The sequence below is a fragment of the Phaethon aethereus genome, assembly GCF_964289735.1.
Source record: "Phaethon aethereus genome assembly, chromosome: 2".
Taxonomy (NCBI): domain Eukaryota; kingdom Metazoa; phylum Chordata; class Aves; order Phaethontiformes; family Phaethontidae; genus Phaethon; species Phaethon aethereus.
The window spans coordinates 68,052,523-68,073,400 of record NC_138582.1 but is presented as its reverse complement, the minus strand read 5'-3'; the positions used below and the strand labels follow the sequence as shown (position 1 = coordinate 68,073,400).

At 43.2% G+C, this 20,878-nt stretch overlaps 1 protein-coding gene across 2 annotated transcripts in view; it reads right to left on the bottom strand.

Annotated features, from left to right (window-relative positions):
• Nucleotides 1–366: 366 nt before the first annotated feature.
• The window catches only part of CARMIL1 (capping protein regulator and myosin 1 linker 1), a gene marked incomplete at its 5' end in the record, with an annotated part of 195,347 nt that continues 174,835 nt past the window's right edge, over nt 367–20,878 (bottom strand). Inside the window, 6 exons of one of the 2 annotated variants that reach the window (XM_082015322.1) lie at nt 367–823; nt 3,997–4,143; nt 6,800–6,934; nt 9,631–9,864; nt 12,631–12,709; nt 17,760–18,192. In XM_082015322.1, the coding sequence (XP_081871448.1) occupies nt 687–823; nt 3,997–4,143; nt 6,800–6,934; nt 9,631–9,864; nt 12,631–12,709; nt 17,760–18,192 (1,165 nt within the window). In that variant the 3' untranslated portion in view covers nt 367–686. The remainder of the gene's footprint in view (nt 824–3,996; nt 4,144–6,799; nt 6,935–9,630; nt 9,865–12,630; nt 12,710–17,759; nt 18,193–20,878) is intronic. The other variant, XM_082015323.1, reaches the window with a different exon arrangement.

The window sequence follows — 20,878 nt, the reverse complement described above, 5'->3', positions numbered from 1 at the left end:
TTTCAATTGCCCTCATTCCAATCAACTATTTACATTAACATATGAATGTGGAAGCATACCATGATTATACATCATCCAAATCCTTCTCTGTTGTGCTTTTTGACGGTACACAAATGTAAGCGTTGGAGCCTTATGTACAGTACGAGAACAGGAAGAAAGAAGCTCCCTATGGGGGAATGTAAAAACCATACCCAAGCATTTAATATATATAATCTATACAAATTATTTTATTAGTGTGCTCTTTTAATATAATTACAATGTGCAATTGCATACCGCAAGAATATATTTATAGGTAAGTCACGTGCAGATTTGACACATTTACATTCAGCAGTACAACACATTACCTGCTGTACAGTGTATTAGTGTAAGACAGTGTCCAGTTAATTTGCTTTGCTTTCTAAATGCCCCAATGCAGGGCACTCTCTGTAGCTGCTTCAGAGAAATTCAAGTAGAATACATGAAAGATTGCTGGCTTTACCAAAGGCATGGGAAGGAGTGCCTGCATTGCACAGAAGAGAAATTAAGGACCAAATCAATGCCAAGTGAGTGTACTGGAAATTGGAAGATCGTGTTTTCTGCATCGAAATGTACCTGTGGTGAAAGAGCAGCTGGCTAGAAGGGCTGTTGATTGCTGTACCCTGATTGTTATAAAAAGCTCTTGCGCTACGAAGCACTTGTACTGATTACTAAACAAAAATAAAATCTTTATCTGCTTCTTCGCCAGAGTCACTGGACTTGCTTCCCTGATGGCTGTCTTTATTCAAGGATCTCTGCTTCAGTTCCTGGAACTCATGAGACTGCTGCCCAGGGCTTCTTTTCACAGCTGTATAAAACAGAAATAGGTCTTACTAATTGTAGAAGAGAGAGGAAGAAAAATAATATAAAAAAAAAAATTAATTCATGCACACAGAACCTGCTCCTGCTCCCACTGAATTAACTTGCACCAGTGGGAGTAGCATAGGTCCATTAATTCTTCAACCCAGTAAAAAGTGAGAGAGAAGAGAGTTTGAGCAACTTTATTGCACTGTTGGTTGGCAAGCAGGCAAACTTGAAATATGAAACTCAGTACTTCACCGTGACATGGGTAAACATTACAGTCGGTCTGGAGACTTTCTCCTCATCACACCACTTCACCACCAGAACTGCATTCTTTTTTTCCAGCTGGGCTGGATCTCAGATGATGCACTCCTGACTGCTGAGGTGGATATCCTCACGGGGCGCCCCTCAGACCAGTGGCACATGTCCCAGGCAGGCCTGTCTCCCAAGCACAGCACATCTATATTCTCCCTTTTGACTCAGCAGTCTTAATCAGGACAGACGTTCACCTTGGCATCCAACTTACCCAAACTGCTGCTCCCTGCCCCACCAGCACTGCCACGTCCCGATGCTCTCCCTGTTCCCTGGTGGGGGGACACCCATGGCTCTGAGCCCAACCTGCATCTCTTCCAGCTGGGACCACAGGCCCTGCAACCTCGCTGTGCTCAGCAGTGGAGACAGCAGGAGGGCTTACCCACCTCCCGTGATCTAAATGCAAGCAGTACCCATCTTGTTCGCCAGCACTCTAAAACCTTGCTAAGGCCAGGGTTTTCCCCAAACCTATTAGCTTTGAAATAAATTGGAAAGAAGGTTGGAAAACCTTGTTAAGATTTCTGATCTAATCAGTGGTCTACAATTGCTATGGTAACAAGAGAGTGATTACACACATCGATGGGGGTGACGTTATGCAAGGATTGATAGCTTTAGAAATCTAATACTTCTAATTAAAATGAACCTTTAAATACACAGAGGCCCTTAAACTTGACTTCGTTGCAAGTCATCTCCCTTCACCCCCACCAAATGAAATGTTACGAGACCTTCTTTGCTCCACCATTTCAGAGAAGGGTGTCCAGCTTTGGTTCCCACTGATCCTTCTGCTTGCTCAGATTTGTGCACGTCTCTCTTAACAAGGCACCAGCAGCCGCGGTGGCCATCGAGCACCACCTCTCCTTCCCCATGTACCGCTCACCCATAGCCCCACCGCCGGGAGGGACAGCCTGCCCTGTCAGCGGCGTGCAGCTCCAGCACAAGCAGCAGGCTGTCGCTGACGCCATCTCTGGGGCCGTTCCAAATTGTGCCAAGGCTGCATTAGGGTCTGCCAGGAATGGGGAAGATGCAGAGAAGAACTCCGAGGGATCTGATGCTGCCAGGCTGCTGGGGCAGCCTCAGCAGGGATGCTCCCTGCATCCCTGGGCTGCCAGCAGGACTCCCCAGGCAGCGCTGGTGCGTGCCGACAGCCGTGAAACCCGGGACAGAAAGCTCTGGCCCGTTTTCATTTGGCACAGGCATTGTCCAGTTCTGGGTCTCTGCCGTGCTGAAAGCAGAACGGACACATCCAGCGCATGTCTTGCGGAGACCCACCTCCACGCACAGGGCACCTTTGCTACCCAAATAGTTCTCTTGAGTCCAAAATAGCTGTTTCCTTATTTGTGCTAGCCAAAATACAGGAAGAACCAAGAGCCAGCAGCTACATGCTCGCTGCATTCTTATCCCAGCTTTGCAAGTTGGGAAAGAAGAAGAAAGGATTTTGAGAAGGTTTTTATAAGCTATTTAATGGAATTGGAGAGTATTAAGATACTTACATTCTGTAAAAAAAAAAAAAAAAGATTAGGCATTTCCACCTTCGCAAACACCACTGCTTTTCAAAGAAATAGGTGTCTGGAAATTTTTGAGTCATTCTCAATACTTGTACCTCCTACTAATTACACAGCCTTTGTTTGAGCCTCCACTCACTCCTCAAACAAAACTCAGAACACATCCTGCGGCAGCCATTTTAGTTTATGGTCTCATAACTCAAGACAGGTAGTTTGCACCCAAAATACCTGAAAAATATATCAAGCATTTAAGTCCACATACTGCAAAGCAGGCTTCTGCCACAAGAGCCCTTGCCCCGATGAAACCGTACGCAGGTGAACTATGTAGACCTGCTGTAGCATCTCAGATTTGAAACTTACTTTATCAGAGAGGTATTTTAGAATAAACTAAAATATAGTAATTTAATTACAATGGGGAAGACAGATTCCAAGTTTGGATGGGCTAACTTTGATTCTGCAATATGAAAAGGAAACCAGTTTATCCATTTTGGGCTGAGGATGTTACAAAAGGGATACAGGATGTCTTATAAATAGGAAAACTGTGGGTAAATGTAATTGCATAAGATGTTCAAATATCTCATTAAAATACTCCAGAAAAAAAACCATATTTTTTAATCACTGTTTAAACAAAACAGTTAAGAGGTATAGAGAAGCATGTAAACACGTACCATTTGAGAACAGGCGCTTTTATATTTTACAAACACATAGATCAACCAAACATTTTTATAGCCTACTGAACAAGTTCACTATAAGTCAAAGCTGCTTTTCAGGAAGCACAGCTTAAGCGTGCAGCACAGTGCCGGGTTTGGATTCTTCTGGGCATTTTTTTTGTTCATTTATGCAGTTGAAAAATCAAAGTACTATGTCAAAATAATCTGATTTACCCAGTTCTCAAACGGTTTTATGAGTGATGTACTGAAACTGGCACTAACAATATTCAGACTGAAATGTATTTAGCAATACTTTAGTGCACGCATCTTAAAAAGGAACGGTATGTAAGCACACAAAGCAGCGGACGGCCTACCTGCAGCGTGCTTACACGGCAGCGTGCCAGCGCCACTGCAACGAGCAATCACGGTTTGTAATGAGCCCTCTTCTGCAGAGGGGCTGCAGGTGCTATATGGTACTGGCCACTGGTATTGCCAGGAAGGAAAAATGCACACACATTTCTTATCTGGAAATTTCTTCATGCCATGCAGTTCCCATGGGGACAGAAAGATGATTAGCATCCCATGAGATTTTTGCCTTTCTCATAATCCAGTGACAAACCCACACCCTTTTGTGGCTTCTTAGCTATTACAGTTTCTTAATGGTTGTTAGTGCCAGTTATCAAGAACCGTCTCGATGAAAAATGAAAACTTCTAACCAGAAGTGGGCTCTGCCTTCCTCTGCCCAAGCACATTTGCTTCCTCTTCTGCACTGGTAGAATACTGCCCCAAAGTGGTTTTCACGCTGCCAGATGGCTTGGCACAGTCATGAGCTGTATCTCTTTTTTGACAATCTCCTGTTTGCTCTAGCAGGGAAAAGGATTCAATTTATACCCCTAAGCTGTTCTGTATGCCCACATACGGAAAGTAATAGAAATAATTTCACTTATCCATCCCATTTAATTGTTAAAAGAGTAGTAATCAATATGCCAGATGCTTGCTTAAATTTAGTCCAGATATTTGCGTATGTTGGTAAATGCAGCCCAACCTTGCAGGTACGCTGTGTGAAGAGGTGTATTTTGAGATTGTCCCACAAAGTACAGTTAAACTCATTAGCATAAAACAATTTTATAATCAAGTATCATCTAATTTGCATCTTTCTTTTGCAGGAGATATAATTTTGTTTACTAAGGCAGATTTGCAGTGATTTACCAGTTGTGGAAATAAACTGAGCAGGCTAGCCTGAAAGCAGAGGCAGAAAGCAAGGACAGAGGAATGACTGAATGAGGAAGTAGAACAGTAATAAAGAAAAAGGAAAATCTGAAAAAGAATAAAAAAATAAAAGAAACAGAATTTACTCCTTCCCAAACAAATTCATGCAAAGCATAGCAGCTCTGTGAGGACCTGGAAAGCCAATTTTAGCCATTCTAAACTGCTATTGATAAAATTCGTACAATGCAATGTAGTGACAACTAGAAAACCCTGTGTTCGGCCAAGTTGTCTGTGGAGGTCTAAGGGAGCAAGGAGTGAGGAAAGCACAGTGTCTGACTCCTTTTGTGTAAGGATTTGCAAACAGCAAGCACATTTTAAAAATAAAGCAACTGTCCCTCCACTCATGTCACAACTTCAAACCCTTGTCAAATCTCTGCCGTGTTAGAGACTGCTGTAACACAAAAGGATCGTAGTTACGATCCCATATTCCCTGCTTCTCCAATATGTCCCTTCTCATGACAAGGAGATGGAGAAGGCACATAGCACAGAAATGGTGAAGTTAACCTCAGGTTAAAATATACCTGAAACAAACCCCATTACATTGTCTTTCTCTAGTTATGTAGTAACAGGTTCTCTCTCACAGTCTGGTGAAAAGCTGGTGAGAACACAAGGACTGTAGCATATGCAGTTACCAGACAGCACCTGAGAGATTCTGTTGTGGCAAAAGCCGTTGACTGCAACCATTCTCAACATGATGGCACCAGTGTAGCAAGTCTGACCCCTAAGCTGTAGCCCAGTTCACCTGTCTCAACACAGGCTCTGATGGGAGCAAAGGCAGGGGAAAAAAACCAACCTCTGTTCTGCCTTGCAGCCCTCCTAACGCCATCGGGAGGCATCTCAGACACCCTGGCCTCTTTTCTGGACCCTATGCCACAAACTGCTGCAGCTTTTGGCAACATGGACCATTTGAACCCTCATCCCTTTCCAAGAACAGGAGACGTCCTTGGGTGTGCCATGTCCTACTAGCTTTACGTAACTCAGTGAGACTGTGGTGGTTCTTCTGGGCTACTTTTACAGCACAAGAACAGCCCAAGAGCATCATACAGATGGCTGAAGCAAGAGCCACAATCTGTAGACAGATATCCCACATGTGCTGACACATTGTCACCAAATGGTAGCCGTCACAGCAACCATTTTCCAAGCAGAGCAAAACCCAGACTGCGAGATAAGGTGTTTCATAAAGGAAATGGTAGTTTTAGGAGAGAAAGGGAGAAACTTCTGAAAATACACCTCTGGTCTACCCCGCTTTGGGGATGGCTTTGCCCCTCCTCTCATCTAGAGTGTAATGGTGGGCTTTGTGGGCAGCACAACTGCTCAGTCTTCTCAAGCCAGTGTTATGTACCTGCCTTGACTCATCTGCCCCCATCCCACACTCCGAGTGTATCTCAGCCAGACCCAATACTCTGAAGAACTGGAGTGTGAAAGGGCACCCCTTTGTCTCACAGCTTGGGATGGAATTCCCCCTGGGAATTACCTTGGGGTGGAAGCGGGGCTCACCGTCTTTATTGAGCAGTGTCCCAGGAAGGAAGAGGTCTCACCCTCAGATGTCAAACCTTATCATTTGTGCCAGCTAACACCACGTTGAGCAATATTACTGTGGCTACTTCTCCACATACCCTACGCTATCAGAGGAAGCCTTAGCTCTTCTAAGAGCCAACTGTGGACAAGCAAACATATTGGCAAAAGTAGAGATCCAGAGTGCACACATGAAAAGCAGCAAAGAGAAGGCAGCAGCCTACTGTTGTGCGTAGAATGCACCAAGCCCTGCCGTGGCATACAGAGACATGTTGCCCGAGGAAATAAGCTCAGCCACATGCAGCAACCCCACAGAAAGGAGGAGTACAAACAGAGCAACAGGCTGCCTGCAAGGAACAACGTCATGGCTGCTCCCCTGGAAATGTGCTGAACCACAGAACTGCATTATTGTGTGTGACCAACATCAATCAGCATCTCAATTCAGACCAGACTAAACCATAACATACACAACACAACAGTCCCTTAATTGTTCAGCTACATTATTAATACTGAGGGAGTCATCTTTCACTTGGTTTGATCAAAGGAAGAAAATATAGAGCACCAACTTGTGGAGGAGATGGTGAACAGGTGACCAGATACACTTGCCTTGCTCTTTTTTCCTCCAAATGAATAACCCTCTCCCCTTCCAAGTGAAAACAAATCAGGGGACAATGACACATGGAATTCTAGTAGAAGACAAGCATGCTGAAACAGAAGTTATACCAACACTCCTACCTTCTTGAGAAAATGATCTGACTGTGGGGCTGCTCTGACCATCCTTTTCTTTATCAGAAGGAACTTTCTTCAGCAGAGGTGGAAGCAGGGCAACTTTTGGGGAACTGGGGCCAGAGGGAGACTCCGGAGCATCCTCTGTGGAGTACCATGAACAAAAGTGTGAGAAGTTTTATTTGCACTGTAGCTCACAGAAATGGTGCTGTTATGGTGGGCCAAACCTCAACACAATACATGAACAAGAAACAGCTAGAATTTGTGTCAGAAAAAGGAGGATTCAGGAGTTTACATTACAACAAGAGAACACATGATGGCCCTCAGTCCAGGTGAAAAAATTTTAATAGCCAAAGCAAAGATCTCAATTTCAGCATTTTTAAAATGAACTGCTATTGTAGCACAAACAGAAATCTGATGGGACCAATTGAATTTCCTGCAAGGCATAAGTATGCAATTTGTAAAGAACAGCTGAAAATTATCTTGGGTGGATTTTTGGAAATATTTTGTCTATTTATATTTTTTTTGTCCTGAAACATAATGAAGTGATCAATTTAGATGTCCTGTTTCACAGTTATAAGGCATAAAAGTGAAGCAGTGAAACAAATTTCATAAATAGCTTACAGAACTCTCTACTTCCAGGAATAAATTGCCAGTACATAGCACGACAGCATCTGCAAAGATTTTCTAAATAGAACAAATACTTCGTTCTCTAGACTGTGAGGAAATTGGGAATTTAATTTCAAATCCATAGTTTAAACCATCTGGATATCTTGTTTCTCTGAAAGGCTGGATACGAGTTATGTATGGCAAATGGACTATTATCTTTACAGTCCTCACAGGAAGACCTTTTCAGTCTTACACTAGACAGCCTTTGTTTGGACAGCAGGGAACTACAGCTATAATGGATTAGTTAAAATGCTCGTATGTTTGCTTCCCAAGGAGTAAACAGTGGCATATGTACACAACAGAGGAACTAGGAAGATACATTGGTGTTGATAGAAGGAATGGGAACTCAGTATCAACTAACATGTATTGTGTATTTGTACCACGCATTAATTCAGTTGCATATTGAAAATGAATAGGGATTTATCTCACTGTTGAGAGTCCCCCACAAAGGAGTCAATCTTTTTACTTTCAGCAAAGGGAAGCAATGACCTTCCAAATGCAACTCAGTCTGGATGGATACACCAATTCTCATGACTTCTCCACGCTTTTGATGTGCCTGTGAGGCCAGTTGCTTTGGGAAGCTTGGTATCAACATATGTAAGAGCACAGTGCTTGGCAAACACAGCTATGTATTTCTGAACTAAAGCTGTTATGCGCTTTATTGAGGAACCACTTGCAGTCTTTGACACTCTGTGGACATCTGAGCTGTGCTCCTTTGCCCTCAGATTACTTAGCAAAAATTTGCTACCATTAGTTAGGCCACACTGCTGGAAACCACAGCAGGACCAAGAGCATAAACAGGATTATTGCTTGGTTTCTTCATCAGGTTGCTTGGGCATGCTTAGCCAGCAGGTTGCTTGAAGTACTAGGCTTTTGCTGCCACCCGAGGAGCTGGCCTATTATGAGTAAATATTAATTATTCTGTATTAAACCCACAGTATGCTCTCTCTGCAGGAAATAGGAGCTGGCAGAAACAGATAGCTCAGGTCTTTCTGATACCTAACATTTTGAGATAACACACTGCCTATTTTACAGATTAAGCATCACCAAATAAGCCATGCTTTCCTATTATATTCATCTTTGTGATCATCTTACCCGACACCTCTCACTTTTATGACCATTTCTAAACTGGTCAATAAAATAAATTTAAAGCCATCTGAAACCTGAAGGTCATTCTGTATTTGAACAACATTCTACCATTGGAGTGCAGAGACTAAGTAATGCTCAGGTTACACATCAAGGGGAGGGAGGAGGCTGTAATATCCCTCTGCCCCCTCATCCTCACCAGAAACGACATCTTTAGAAGTCAGCAATGAGTATGGGAAAAGCCAAGAGGTCTGCAAGCTCTTACAGATGGCTATGCTCACATTTTTCAGTCATTAGCAATTAATAAGCTGTATTTGCCATAGCTACTGGGGGAGTCAGTAACTAGCATTTAACTCCTCTCAACTGCAGTGGCTCTACTTTGGGAAGAGAGTGTTGTGACACTGGCCCATTAAATAGCAGACAGACAAACGTATGGCAGATTTGCTGAAAAATTTCATGCTATTGGAAGTCTTGAGATAGTATCCGGGCAGGAGGTTAGGACAGAGCAGAAGTTAATAGTCATTCAACTGGCAGTCTTGAAGGGTTATAAAAGCACAGTTACAATTATTTCCAGTCAAAAGCAATAAGGAAAGAAACAAAGGCAAAACAAGGAAAAAAGAGAGCGAGTCAGTTTGTGCAAGTTATTAAGAATAATTGGCATTTACTCAAAGGGGCCAAGACCAGCCTGACAGAAAAACCCAGGCACTTTAGTATTTACAGTCAGGTGTTTAGAGAAATACAGTTAATTTTGCCAGTGCTCCCACAAGAGAGATTTGGTGCTGAAGTAGCTCTCCATGTTCCCCTCTTCCATGAAAGCAGCCTAACTCTGCCACTGCTGCTATTGCTTCTCCTCAGGCTTTACTATTCCGGATCACAGATTAAACCATTTTAATAAGTTGATGTGAATGAGGGCAGAGGGAGGTGGAAAAGAAGGATGCATCTCAAGAGGAAGTGACTGAAGAACCTGTCCCTCTACATTTAACTTCTGTTCAGGATGTGGCCATGGGTTTCTCCTCCATAGCCCACACAAATGCCACTCAGAAGTACCCAGCTGGGTATAACGAACGCCCAGAAGAGCTCCTCACCAGTACGAGAGGCAGAGCGTGGTTTCTGTGGCACCGTGGGTCGTCCTGCCAGGCTGGGCTTTGTTGACTGAAGTGGGGGTTTTGGGCTTGTCGGTGTATTGGAAGAACTTCTTGCTTTTGCACCAGCTTCTGCCTTTGGTTCAGCTTTTGAATTTTTTTCTGATGATGCTGAGATAGAGTCACCTTTATTTGAGGCAAACCGACTCTCTGGAAGGGTCTGCTGGAGTTTAGGCACTAAAAAAAATAGACACATAAAATAAAATCTCTTGCAATACAGAAGGCTCTGTGCACAGGTACGCTTATGTGGAAAATATCATCACTAGCTCACATATCACGGCTGCACTGCAGTGCAAGAGTGTAAGAGGATCCCTAACATTTCATTCAAAATCACTGCAAGAAAAGCATCTAAAACCACTAATTTGTGCATGTGCTAAGTTCATAACTCAATTGCCTCAGAGGCAATAGCATCTCTCCCTTTTTAATATATTTGGGGTAATGGCTGACTGGACCTCATACTCCCTTCATATTTCTGGGAGCAGATGGTACAGCCTACCCGCTGAGAAAGCAGTGACGGATCAGTGGAAAAGGCAGCCTTTGGCTGTTTTGTGCCTCTACATGCAAAAGGTTGGCTATCCAAGATCAACAGAGAAAACCTGGCCCAGAAAATAAATCCCAAATGTGTGATCAGCAGGCTACATCTTGTTATTTGTTGCTTTTAGCAAGCTCTGGAGGAGATTTGGAAACTTAGACGAGATCAAAGTATTCTTTATTTTGATATATCTAATAACACTGTATACGGTTTATGGTTTCCACACATTAGCAAGTTTATCAACGTATTATTATATACCAAAACAAAGACCAAGATACTTACAGATAAAGCTATGCTGACTTCCAATCTAGCTGTGCAAGTTGTTAGAAAGGCTGCTGGACACTACGTTGCAAACAAGCAAAATGCCTGCCCCAGTTTTCTTCTTTGCAGCTTTGAGAAGGTTGAAGGCTTTTATGAAGCAGATATAATGATAATCTTGGAACCTGTATGCTAGCTTGGGACTTTCAACAACTGCCACATTCTTTATTCTCAGAAGAGAATTACAGACTAACTGAAATGCAGACGAGTGGCCTTGGTACCTGGCAAAGCCAAGTATGTGGCTCACAGATGCTGACTTGACCTACCTACCTGCTATTCCCATTCAGAAACCCTACTCATTACAAAAGTGCAGAACACAGACAGTTTAATGGCAGGGGGGAGGAGGGGAGTGTTGATACAATTTGTTGCAAACCAATCTCCAATATTTTTTTCCAGCTCATGTAGCTGTTTTTCAGCCCAGCTGGAGTTAAACTCTGGTGAAATATAGAGAGTTGTGTGGCGCATATATATTTGTGTGAGTGCGTGACAGGGAGAGTTCATGCCTGCATGCATGCAATAGACCTTCATGCTGCAAGCAAAAACAGGACACCTTCTCACACCTGTGTGTATGCATACAAAAAAGCAGGCAACATCCAGACATGAAGTAAGGAATAAAAAAATCTTATTCTCCTTCAGCGTCTATTTTCCATTAACCCTCTTTCTTGCCTTCCTAACCTCAGGCCTGCTAGTATTATTAGAACCCAGTAAGTTAAAATACATTAACCCAAAACAAAGAAAAACTGTAGTCGCAACAGCAGAGCAGCCTCGCGGAGCTCTCAAGCAGAAGTGGTAAAGAACTGACAGCTGGAGGCCAAAAGGAAGGGACGTGCATAGTGCAGTGAGGTGGGGGTGAAATGTGTCATATACAGAGACAAGGACTAGAGAAAAATTGGGCTCAGACACCCCCAGCTACTCTAATGTGACTGTTCTTGCTCCTCTGACTTCGGTTTGATGATATCAGGAGGCACATATAGTACACAAATTCCTCCTCAAAAGATAAGCAGGCTTTAAAAGCATTGATTTATAGAGTTCAGCATGATCGGGATATGCCGTCTTTTAAAACTAGCTTTAGGAAGGTATAAAACTGCAAAATCGATTGCTGAAGTGCTCAACCAAGATGGCCACATTTGGATTTTTATTTCAGCCTGTTTTTTCAGCCTTGCTTCTGTATGTTTTGGCAACCCTATGTGCTGTGCTTGCAGGATACCTACCACCACTGTTGAGAAATCAGACCTGGATGTCCTAATTCAGGCCACTCCTTTCAGTCCAGTGAATGTGGCACGCACAAACCACCAGGGCTGAATTCCTTTTGAATACTTCACTGGCCAGTCCCAAAAATATGCACAGAGACCAGAATTTCATCTTGTCCTGAGATAGCTGCATTGTAGGCACTGCCACATCGGGGCCCAGGACTGGAGGTTGACAAGGGCACAGCAGGACTAGGTGCAGAGAGAATCGGTGCTGTAAGCACTGCAAGGCTGGACTCCACTTTGTAGATGATGGACAATCATTTTGTGCATGTGTGCAGTGTCCAGGGGCCTCCACAGCTTTGCAGACAGCCCTGGCTTTGGTCAAGCCAGGCAAAGCCTGGGAAGAGCCAGCTGCCATTGCCTATGAAATGTCTACTCTAACGGCTGAAAACCAAGACTATTCAAGCTGGTGGGTGCAGAGACTACTATAAACCCTGCAAATTAGTCATATTTAGTTCACTGAATATATTCATGAGTTTCACTTCTTTGTGTGCAGACATTGTTGCTGGCTCCTGGGTTCAGCTTCAGCTTTGCTGATCCCATTACAAGTCAGCACCCTTTCAAAGGCGACCCAGGCACATGCACCAAGTACTTTCCCTTCTGTGCATTGTGGAACACAAGAGTAAAAGCTGAGCTGCCAACTCGGCCCTAGAGCTGACTTCATGAAAAGTGCAGTCCAACACAGTACAAAAAGTGAGCTGCTTGTAATCCTTTTCATGTAGTGTAAGCTCAGATTTTGCTTAAGTAACTGTAGGCACACAATCTGGAGAGGATAGTGAGATTTTTGAGGTTAGGCATTTTGCATCTTCTAGAATAGTTTACACCAGGAAATTCAAACTGTACCTGTACCACTTCCATCCAGTCGTTCTGAGCTCATCACCGTGTCAAAAGACTCTCTGGGAGTTGTGTCATTCCCAAGTTTCTGAAAGAGTAAGAAAAGCTTTCATATTAATAATATATCTGTAATTAATACAATTTAGTGGTTCTGTTAGGAAATAAAGCTCTAATTTGGAAGCCATAAGACAGAGAAAGCAGTGATAGTAACCAATGGTGGATTCTCTCTCCTTGTTTCTCTTTCAGGTCTTGAAGATCTAAGCAGGAAGAAAACTATGCTGATTTGTAACTAATACTGCCACATGCCTAGCAAAGCTGCAATGCCACCGTGCCTCCTAAGCGACAGGTCTCCCAATGTAGAGGAGTTGAAACTGAAGGTGCCCGTTGGAACCAGTCTTTTCTGCAAAGATAGCTCTGTATTTAAAAATTCCTTGTTTAGGTTTAAAATAAAAAGACTTTTTCTGAAGATTGAGATTTTCAACATGACTGCTGAATAGATCTTATGCTCTTCCACATACAAGAGTAACTCCTTATTTTAGATAAACCTGCAACTGCAGAATAGCAGCACTCACATATTTACAGGATTCCCCTAAAAATATAGGGCGTCACAAGTACTGCTGGATGCTCAGCATCTCTAAAGAAAGGGGGCTTCTTATTTATGTGCTGATATTCTGGCTAAGTCTTCTGTTCTCAAAAATAGCTTCCCTAACATCCTGGCCTCAAAAGAAAAGGTGCGAAGGCTTTTGTCATATCATAGCTCTAGCCTAAGTGAGCTTGAAACCTGTGTATTCACCAGGAGAAGCTTAGGTATGCAGCCAATGTGCCTGTAGAAGAACCAGCCTCTTTTTACTGTCTTACCTGCTACCAAAGCTTAAGCAGAGGGATAAATGGGAGGATACAAAAGGTGCACAGAAATAAGTCCAGGATATACTATGACAGAAAGTCTTATAAAGATAAGGCTAGGCAAAAAAGTGAGATGTTTTGAAACTAAAAAAGTGGGGATAGGCTTTTGCAGACTGCTTTAATCTTGATTTGCTATTTTAAGACAGTTAGTGTGGCAAATGACTTAAAGCAAATGATTTGTGCTGATGACCATTGCATTTGGTGGTACACCCAGGCGTAAGTCATGCTGTCCTGAACACAGGACACTGCTACGACTGCTCCAACACCAACTCTGCATGACTCGCGCTGGGATCTGGCTGTCCCATACTGTTCAGAAACCTCTACCACGTGCCATGCAGCGTACATCAGACATGATCACTGCCCTTTGGAGCTTCCACTCTGAAAGGCTGTTAGGTATAGCATGTAGATAAAAATTGGACAACAGGAAAGGTAGGAAGGAAGAAAATGGTTATAAGTAGCAGGAGCACATACTAATTATAAAAAAATTGATGGATTTAGAGTGAAAATAGTATTTTAAATATAAACATAAAGGAGTGATCTCTAAATATCCATGCTGGCCATGGGTCTTTCCCCTGTGGTGGTAATTCAACACAGGCATTTCAAGAGAAGCAGATTCTGGGGAGCGATGCGGAAAACAGTGTGGATGGCCTTACAGATTTACCAATGCCTCCATTTTGCTCATGTAATCTCACAGCTCCTAAAACAAAGCCTCTCTCCAATACAACAAAGAAAAGGATGGAGATGCTGAGTGCTGCCATTCCTGTATAAGACCTGGCAGGGTAATGCTACCTACCAACCTCTCCACTAAGCACAGGTGTGCACTTAAAATGGCACACTGCATTAAGGAGGATGCTTATTAGGATAGTCATTAAACTTCCTGTACCGTAAAACTACCCCGATACAGATATAACTATCTACTCTAAGGGATTATATTTCTACAGAAATAAAATCATCTGTATGTTAAAAAACACGCTTAAAACAAACAACAAAGTCTTCTGGTCAGAAGCACTCTAGAAATGCCATGACTTGTAGGGCCAGAATAGTAAGCTACGGTGCCCATACAAACAAAACAAAGTCCCCTCCAAAGCTAGCAGGAACATTATGCTTTCTACCACCATGTGAAAACTCAGTTTTTATTCCCATTTCTTGACTGTCATTGATATTTTGGCTAAATTCTCACCAGTTTCCAGTCCACCACCTGTTTCTTTGTAAGACTGTCTTGGCTATATATTTTTGAAGGGAATACCACTCTCCACTTAGTGGATTTTTCTTCCATAACTTGGAAAAATAACTTTTGAGAAATGAATTTACCAACAATTTCTTCATAAAATGTGAACACTCATTAATTTTCACCAAAATACTAATTTTCCTATGTAAATATTGAAGATACATGTATAAAACTTAGCTACAGTAAATTACTCAAGAGCGCTGTATGACAGTATGAAAAGTAATTTCACTATAGCTCCTTCCTCCCTAGTTATAGGACTACTGGAGAAATATGACCATGTACAGAGACAAGTGCAAAAACCAGTGCTGGCATCTATTCATGTAGTACTTAATAATGCAATTAGGATGTTAGCATGTTTGGCTACCTACGGTACACACGTCACAAACTGCTTATGGTCCCGAGACAACACTAAACACTTGCTGCAGAAAGTTTACTCTGAGAAGTTGTCAATTGTGTCAGACAAATGCAGGTGAATTTATCATGTAGATAAATAATGACCAGGCTCTACTTTTAATAGGAATTCATGCAACGTTGGGAAATACTGCAGAGTTGGGTGCCATCAAGAGTGAATAAACTGGTTACAGATGATCTTGAATGCTCATAGGTCCTGCTCAAGGTATTTAAAAATTCAGTCTGTAAACACCAGATGGAGCTAAAAGATCTTTTTATGCATGCTTAGAAGCAACACTAATCTGCAAATACTCAACTCTACCATTAAAGCCAATTCACACACTGTATTCTAAGCAAAAGAAAACAAAAAACATTTACCATCTTTCCATCTACTGTGCACCTGCTCATCACTTGTATCTGTAACAAGACTGCAGTAGGGTATGGATGAAATAGTAAATTCCTTCTGGCTTTGTTTTCAAGTAAAATAGCTCAGAATATAAGCAGCCATCTGTACCTTAAAGGAAAATAGAATTTTCTATCATACTGGAATTCTGATAAATTTGAAGATGTTAGGGAAGTTGATGTCATACCCATCCCAAACAACGTAACAGCAGTGGGATGCTGTCTTCTGTAGCTCAACCATCAGGATACTGTATGATTTTCACCTTCATGAATATCATGAATAAAAATGCAAACCTAAATTATTTGATACTGTGATCTAGGATGAAGTATGTGAAAAATTCTTTTAAACAGCAGTTCGATTTTGTGCGGTCTGGGCAACATTAAGAATGGATAACCCAGTGCCTCGCTGTGTACAGATTCCTGTTTCAATTAAGTTTTCTTGGTCACAATTAAAAAAAAAAAAAAAGAGCCCCTCTTTTGCATTCCATAAGTTTTTTTTTTACAAAATCTAACAAAAAAATAAGATCAATAACATTATTTTCTTGAAAATTAAACCTAAAAGAGCAAAGGGTGGGGACAAAGAAACAGGAAAAGGCAACAACTTTTCTTTTTGATAGATGAAATTCAAGTTTTCAATCAATGCTACGAAAGCTCTTAAAAAAATTACACATGCTGATATTCAACCTCAGTCACATCATTCCAGGTCTGACTAACTTCAGATGACAAGTGTTAAGATCTTGAAGAGCACCAAGCACACACAATTTGTGCAGTTGTAAAAATTCATATAATCTGGAGTAGCTTGGTATAAGTTACAGGCACAGCATAACACTCTTATTTAAAATCATATGGCATTTTACTTGAGAACTTGGTGTTTTAGAAATCAATGAGACTATTCATGGGCACTACTCAGTACCAATAAGAAAGGTGGGAATTAGTCATTTCTTTAGAACAGTTTTTTATGTTGAGGATGCTTTTAATGAACCATAGACTACTATGTCAATTTGAATCTGCTTATTACAAGATTCCAATGTCTGCAAGAATGGTTCAGACATCATGGCAAGCACTATAAGATCATGAAGAAAGGTAAAAAGGAACTTTGGGTGCCTTGCTTGGTCACAGCAAGACAATTCTGCAACGTGTTAAGGGAAGGAAAACACAGCAAAGCTTGCAGATGAGCTTTGTCTTAAGGTAACACCTTCTAAATTACAGGTGATAATGGTGGGGAATAGATATCAACCAGATGCCCTGCATGTTGAAGAGGAAGAGAGGAGTGAAAAAAAGACTGATCCTTTGGTAATTTAGAATATGCCAACTGCAGCTGGGAGGAAGCAGAGGATGATAATGGGGAAGTTCAATGAGAAATGGACATCGTGCAAAATAGGTCAGCACAAAACGCTTTGGAGCAACACAGGGATATTCTACTCTGCACATTTGCAAAGTGAAGCAAACTGGTTCCTGCCCAGCATCAGCACTTCACAGAGCAGAAAACTAGAGCAAAGGGAATCCAGACAGATAATTAGGAATAGATTAATTTTTTTTAAACATATGCTTATTTTCTTTGAGTGTTAGTATTTGAAAAACAGAAATCAAAGACATAAAAATAATTAGGTGTGGCACAAAAGGACATAAAAATAAAGTGCAACAAGGAAAGGATAAGATGAATAACTATTCAGTAAACAGTGTCTGGAAGCCAGATTTACTTCTCGGCATGGAATATATAATTTAAAATACAGTACATCTCTTCATCTTTCTACATCACCTTCCAAAAGAGAAGAACACTGATAGCTACCATTGTAGTTAACTCTGCCAAACACCTGAGGTACCGGTGTGCAGGGGACACACAGTAAGAAGTCTGTCCTAGCTTTACCTTTTGTAAAGCATGATTCCATTACACATGAACAAATCACACATCATATAGAGTGGAGACATCCAAGCTGTGCTTACTAGTCACCCCAAAATTACTCCATAATACATGCAAACAATTATGTGTCCTCTTCTGTGCTTGTGATGGCCTGACATCAAGTGCAAGAGCTGGTGTCACCTCCTCCACAAGAGGAGAGAAAGTGCAGGCTTAAGGGTGCAAAAGGGTGGAAAGCAGGACTGATGTGTCAAGCCCCAGTCACCAACCCTTATAGACCCAACCCACCTCCCCTGAAGACACTTAGCTCTTGCTCATTTTTTTTCAACAACTCAAGAGAAATCAAATTGCCTTCACCTTCTGAGCAGAGGCTGCTCTCTTCTCCTGCTTGGCTTTCATTTCTGCGAGAAGTCCACTGCCCATCACCTGCACGCCATACCTCCGGCCTCCTTGTGGGCTTCCTTTGCTGTCAGCCCTCTCAGCTTTTGCTGCATCGTCTGGCTGTGCCTCCTCCAATGAGTCTGGCGTCTTTAATTCCTCGGATCGCTCTGTACCACCGTTCTGCTCTGCAGGCTTTACCTCCTTCTTGCTTGTGTCCACAGCTGAACTTTTTGCAGCAACCTTGGGCGAGGAGGGCTCCTCTGCCACCAACACAGTCTGGGGTCGTTCAGATTTTGAGCCTCTTGATTTGATTAAGTTAAGGAAGCCACTCTTTCTTGAGTCCCTTTTCTTCTTCTCATCACCTGTTTCACTGGGCTCACTGCTGTCTGAACTTTTAGTTGATGGTCTCCTAATAAAGGACACAGGCATTTTAAACTCTTCTCCACTCCCTTCCTCCCTCTCTTTTAAATAGTACCAAATGAATTCTCCTGGGCAAAGCCAATCTTTTGTATGATGCATATGTTGCCCTAGGCCCAGTCATTAGCTGGTGTCTCTAAATTAAAAACTGGACAATTAACATCAACCATACTGTCATGAGAATTCCTGTGTTGGCCTTGTGTATGGTATAATGAAGAGAGGCAGCCATTTCACCTGTACAGGGCACCCAGCTGTTTCCACCACCACACAGCCTTGCCCAAGCTATTTACGCCTGTATGTACTGAGTTTGCATGACAAGGTTTTGGTAGCAGGGGGGCTACAGGGGTGGCTTCTGTGAGAAGCTGCCAGAAGCTTCCCCTGTGTCCGACAGAGCCAACACCAGCCGGCTCCAAGATGGACCCACCGCTGGCCAAGGCTGAGCCCATCAGCAACGGTGGCAGCGCCTCCGGGGTGACAGGGCTAAGAAGGTGGGTGGGGAAACCACCAAACTGCACAACGGCAACTGCAGCCGGAGAAGAGAGGAGTGAGGATACGGGGGAGGAACAGCCCTGCAGACCCCCCGGCCAGGGCAGCAGGAGGGGCTCCAGGCGCCGGAGCAGAGGTTCCCCGGCAGGCCCTGGAGAAGACCCTGGTGAGGCCGGCTGTGCCCCTGCAGCCATGGAGCTCCATGGGGGAGCAGATCTCCACCTGCACCCGGGGAGGGCCCCACGCCGCAGCAGGGGGATGCCCGAAGGAGGCTGTGACCCTGTGGGAAGCCCACGCTGGAGCAGGCTCCTGGCAGGACCCGTGGACCGAGGAGCCGAGGCTGGAGCAGCCTCTTCCTGAAGGATGGCATCCGTGGGGGGACCCAGGCTGGAGCAGTTCGTGAAGAACTGCAGCCCGTGGATAGGACTCATGCTGGAGCAGTTTGTGGAGGACTGTCTGCCGTGGGAGGGACCCCAGGCTGGAGCAGGGGCAGAGTGTGAGGAGTCCTCCCCTGAGGGGGAAGGAGCAGCAGGGACAGCGTGTGATGAACTGACCACAGCCCCCATTCCCCGTCCCCCTGCGCTGCTCGGGGGGAGGAGGGAGAGAAATCGGGAGTGAAGTTGAGCCCAGGAAGAAGTGAGGGGTGGGGGGAAGGTGTTTTAAGATTTGATTTTAGTTCTCATTCTCCTACTCTGATTTGATTGGTAATAAATTAAATTAATTTTTCCCCAAGTTGAGTCTGTTTTGCCTGTGATGCTAATTGCTGAGTGATCTCTCCCTGTCCTTATCCCGACCCATGAGCCTTTGTTACATCCTCTCTCCCCTGCCCCGCTGAGGAGGGCAGTGATGGAGCGGCTTTGGTGGGCACCCAGCATCCAGCCAGGGTCAACCCACTGCAGCATACAATTTCACTCTGCTCTGTTTCCACAGTGAGCTACCTCCAGTTTGCATCTGCCCATTAGTAAAAGGAGAACAACTGATCCAGGCACATGATTCACACAGCTTTTGGGAGATCTTGTCCTGTAAGGGCCCTGCTTGAAACAGGAACTAGTTGGCGCAGCCACCTTCTCTCAGTGAGGAACACAGAGAGGTCACCTTTATACTGCAGGTGCTCATCCTCAGGAAAAAAAAAAAAACCCCACACAAAACAAACCCCAAACCACCCACCTGTCAGTAAGATTTTCTACAGGCATCTTACAAGCAGAGTATTCACACTTGAGGGGAAAGCTGGGCACATAACACCTCTGCATAAGAGCACCCCAACTGGAGAGAGAGCCACCAGTGCAGCAAATGATTCTTAGCAATGGGCATGGCCAGGGACGGGCACGCAGGGATGGTGCAAGTTCATGGGGACATCTGAAATGAGCGGCTGGCCAAGGAAAGCACAGGAGGATACAGTAGTCTGTGAGCACCCTGAACTTAAGCTGATTAATCCATTTTTCAAAGCTACCATAATTTTACCACTACACATAGCATATCACATATGGCTTCACATGTCACCATAGGTATTTATAACTTACAGTGACTGTAAAATGCTTCCTGCCACAGCTACCTACCAGTAAACACCTAACATTTTCCTTAATGGATGTCACACAGAGCACAGAAGGGGCCATTCCAAGTTGTCCAGAAATTGCCCTTTCTCATTTATTTATGTAAGTATTTGTGCGCGTCTCTGTGTGTGTATGTACACGAACATGCATGAATGCAAGAACATCTAGATGCATGGTTCTGTAAATATACAACCAGCTACAAAGCGATTGTATAAGCTGTATAACCCTTATACAAAGCTGAGGGAGACATATCTTTCAGATCAATGTATTGCATAAATCTGGAATACTACAAATTTGTCAAACATGTCTTTAACATATTTCTAAAACAGCATGAATCTATTATCATCTATCAAAACACTGTGCCCAGAAGCAGTCCCTACTAGAGACACACCCACACCCAGTACTACTAGCACTGGAGAGGAGATCCTCAACCAATACACAACTCTTCTTCAGCTCTAATGAGCTCCACTGAGGGGTAAAATGAAGTCAACTGAATTATAAAAATACATACTAGTCAATAATGCCCCTCATGGTATACTAAGGCAATTTATTTCAAAGTAGTCATTTTCAAGGGACGGTAACTGAATTCACAATGCCTTGACTACTAAGGTATTTTCTGACTTTGACAACAGCAACCTTGGA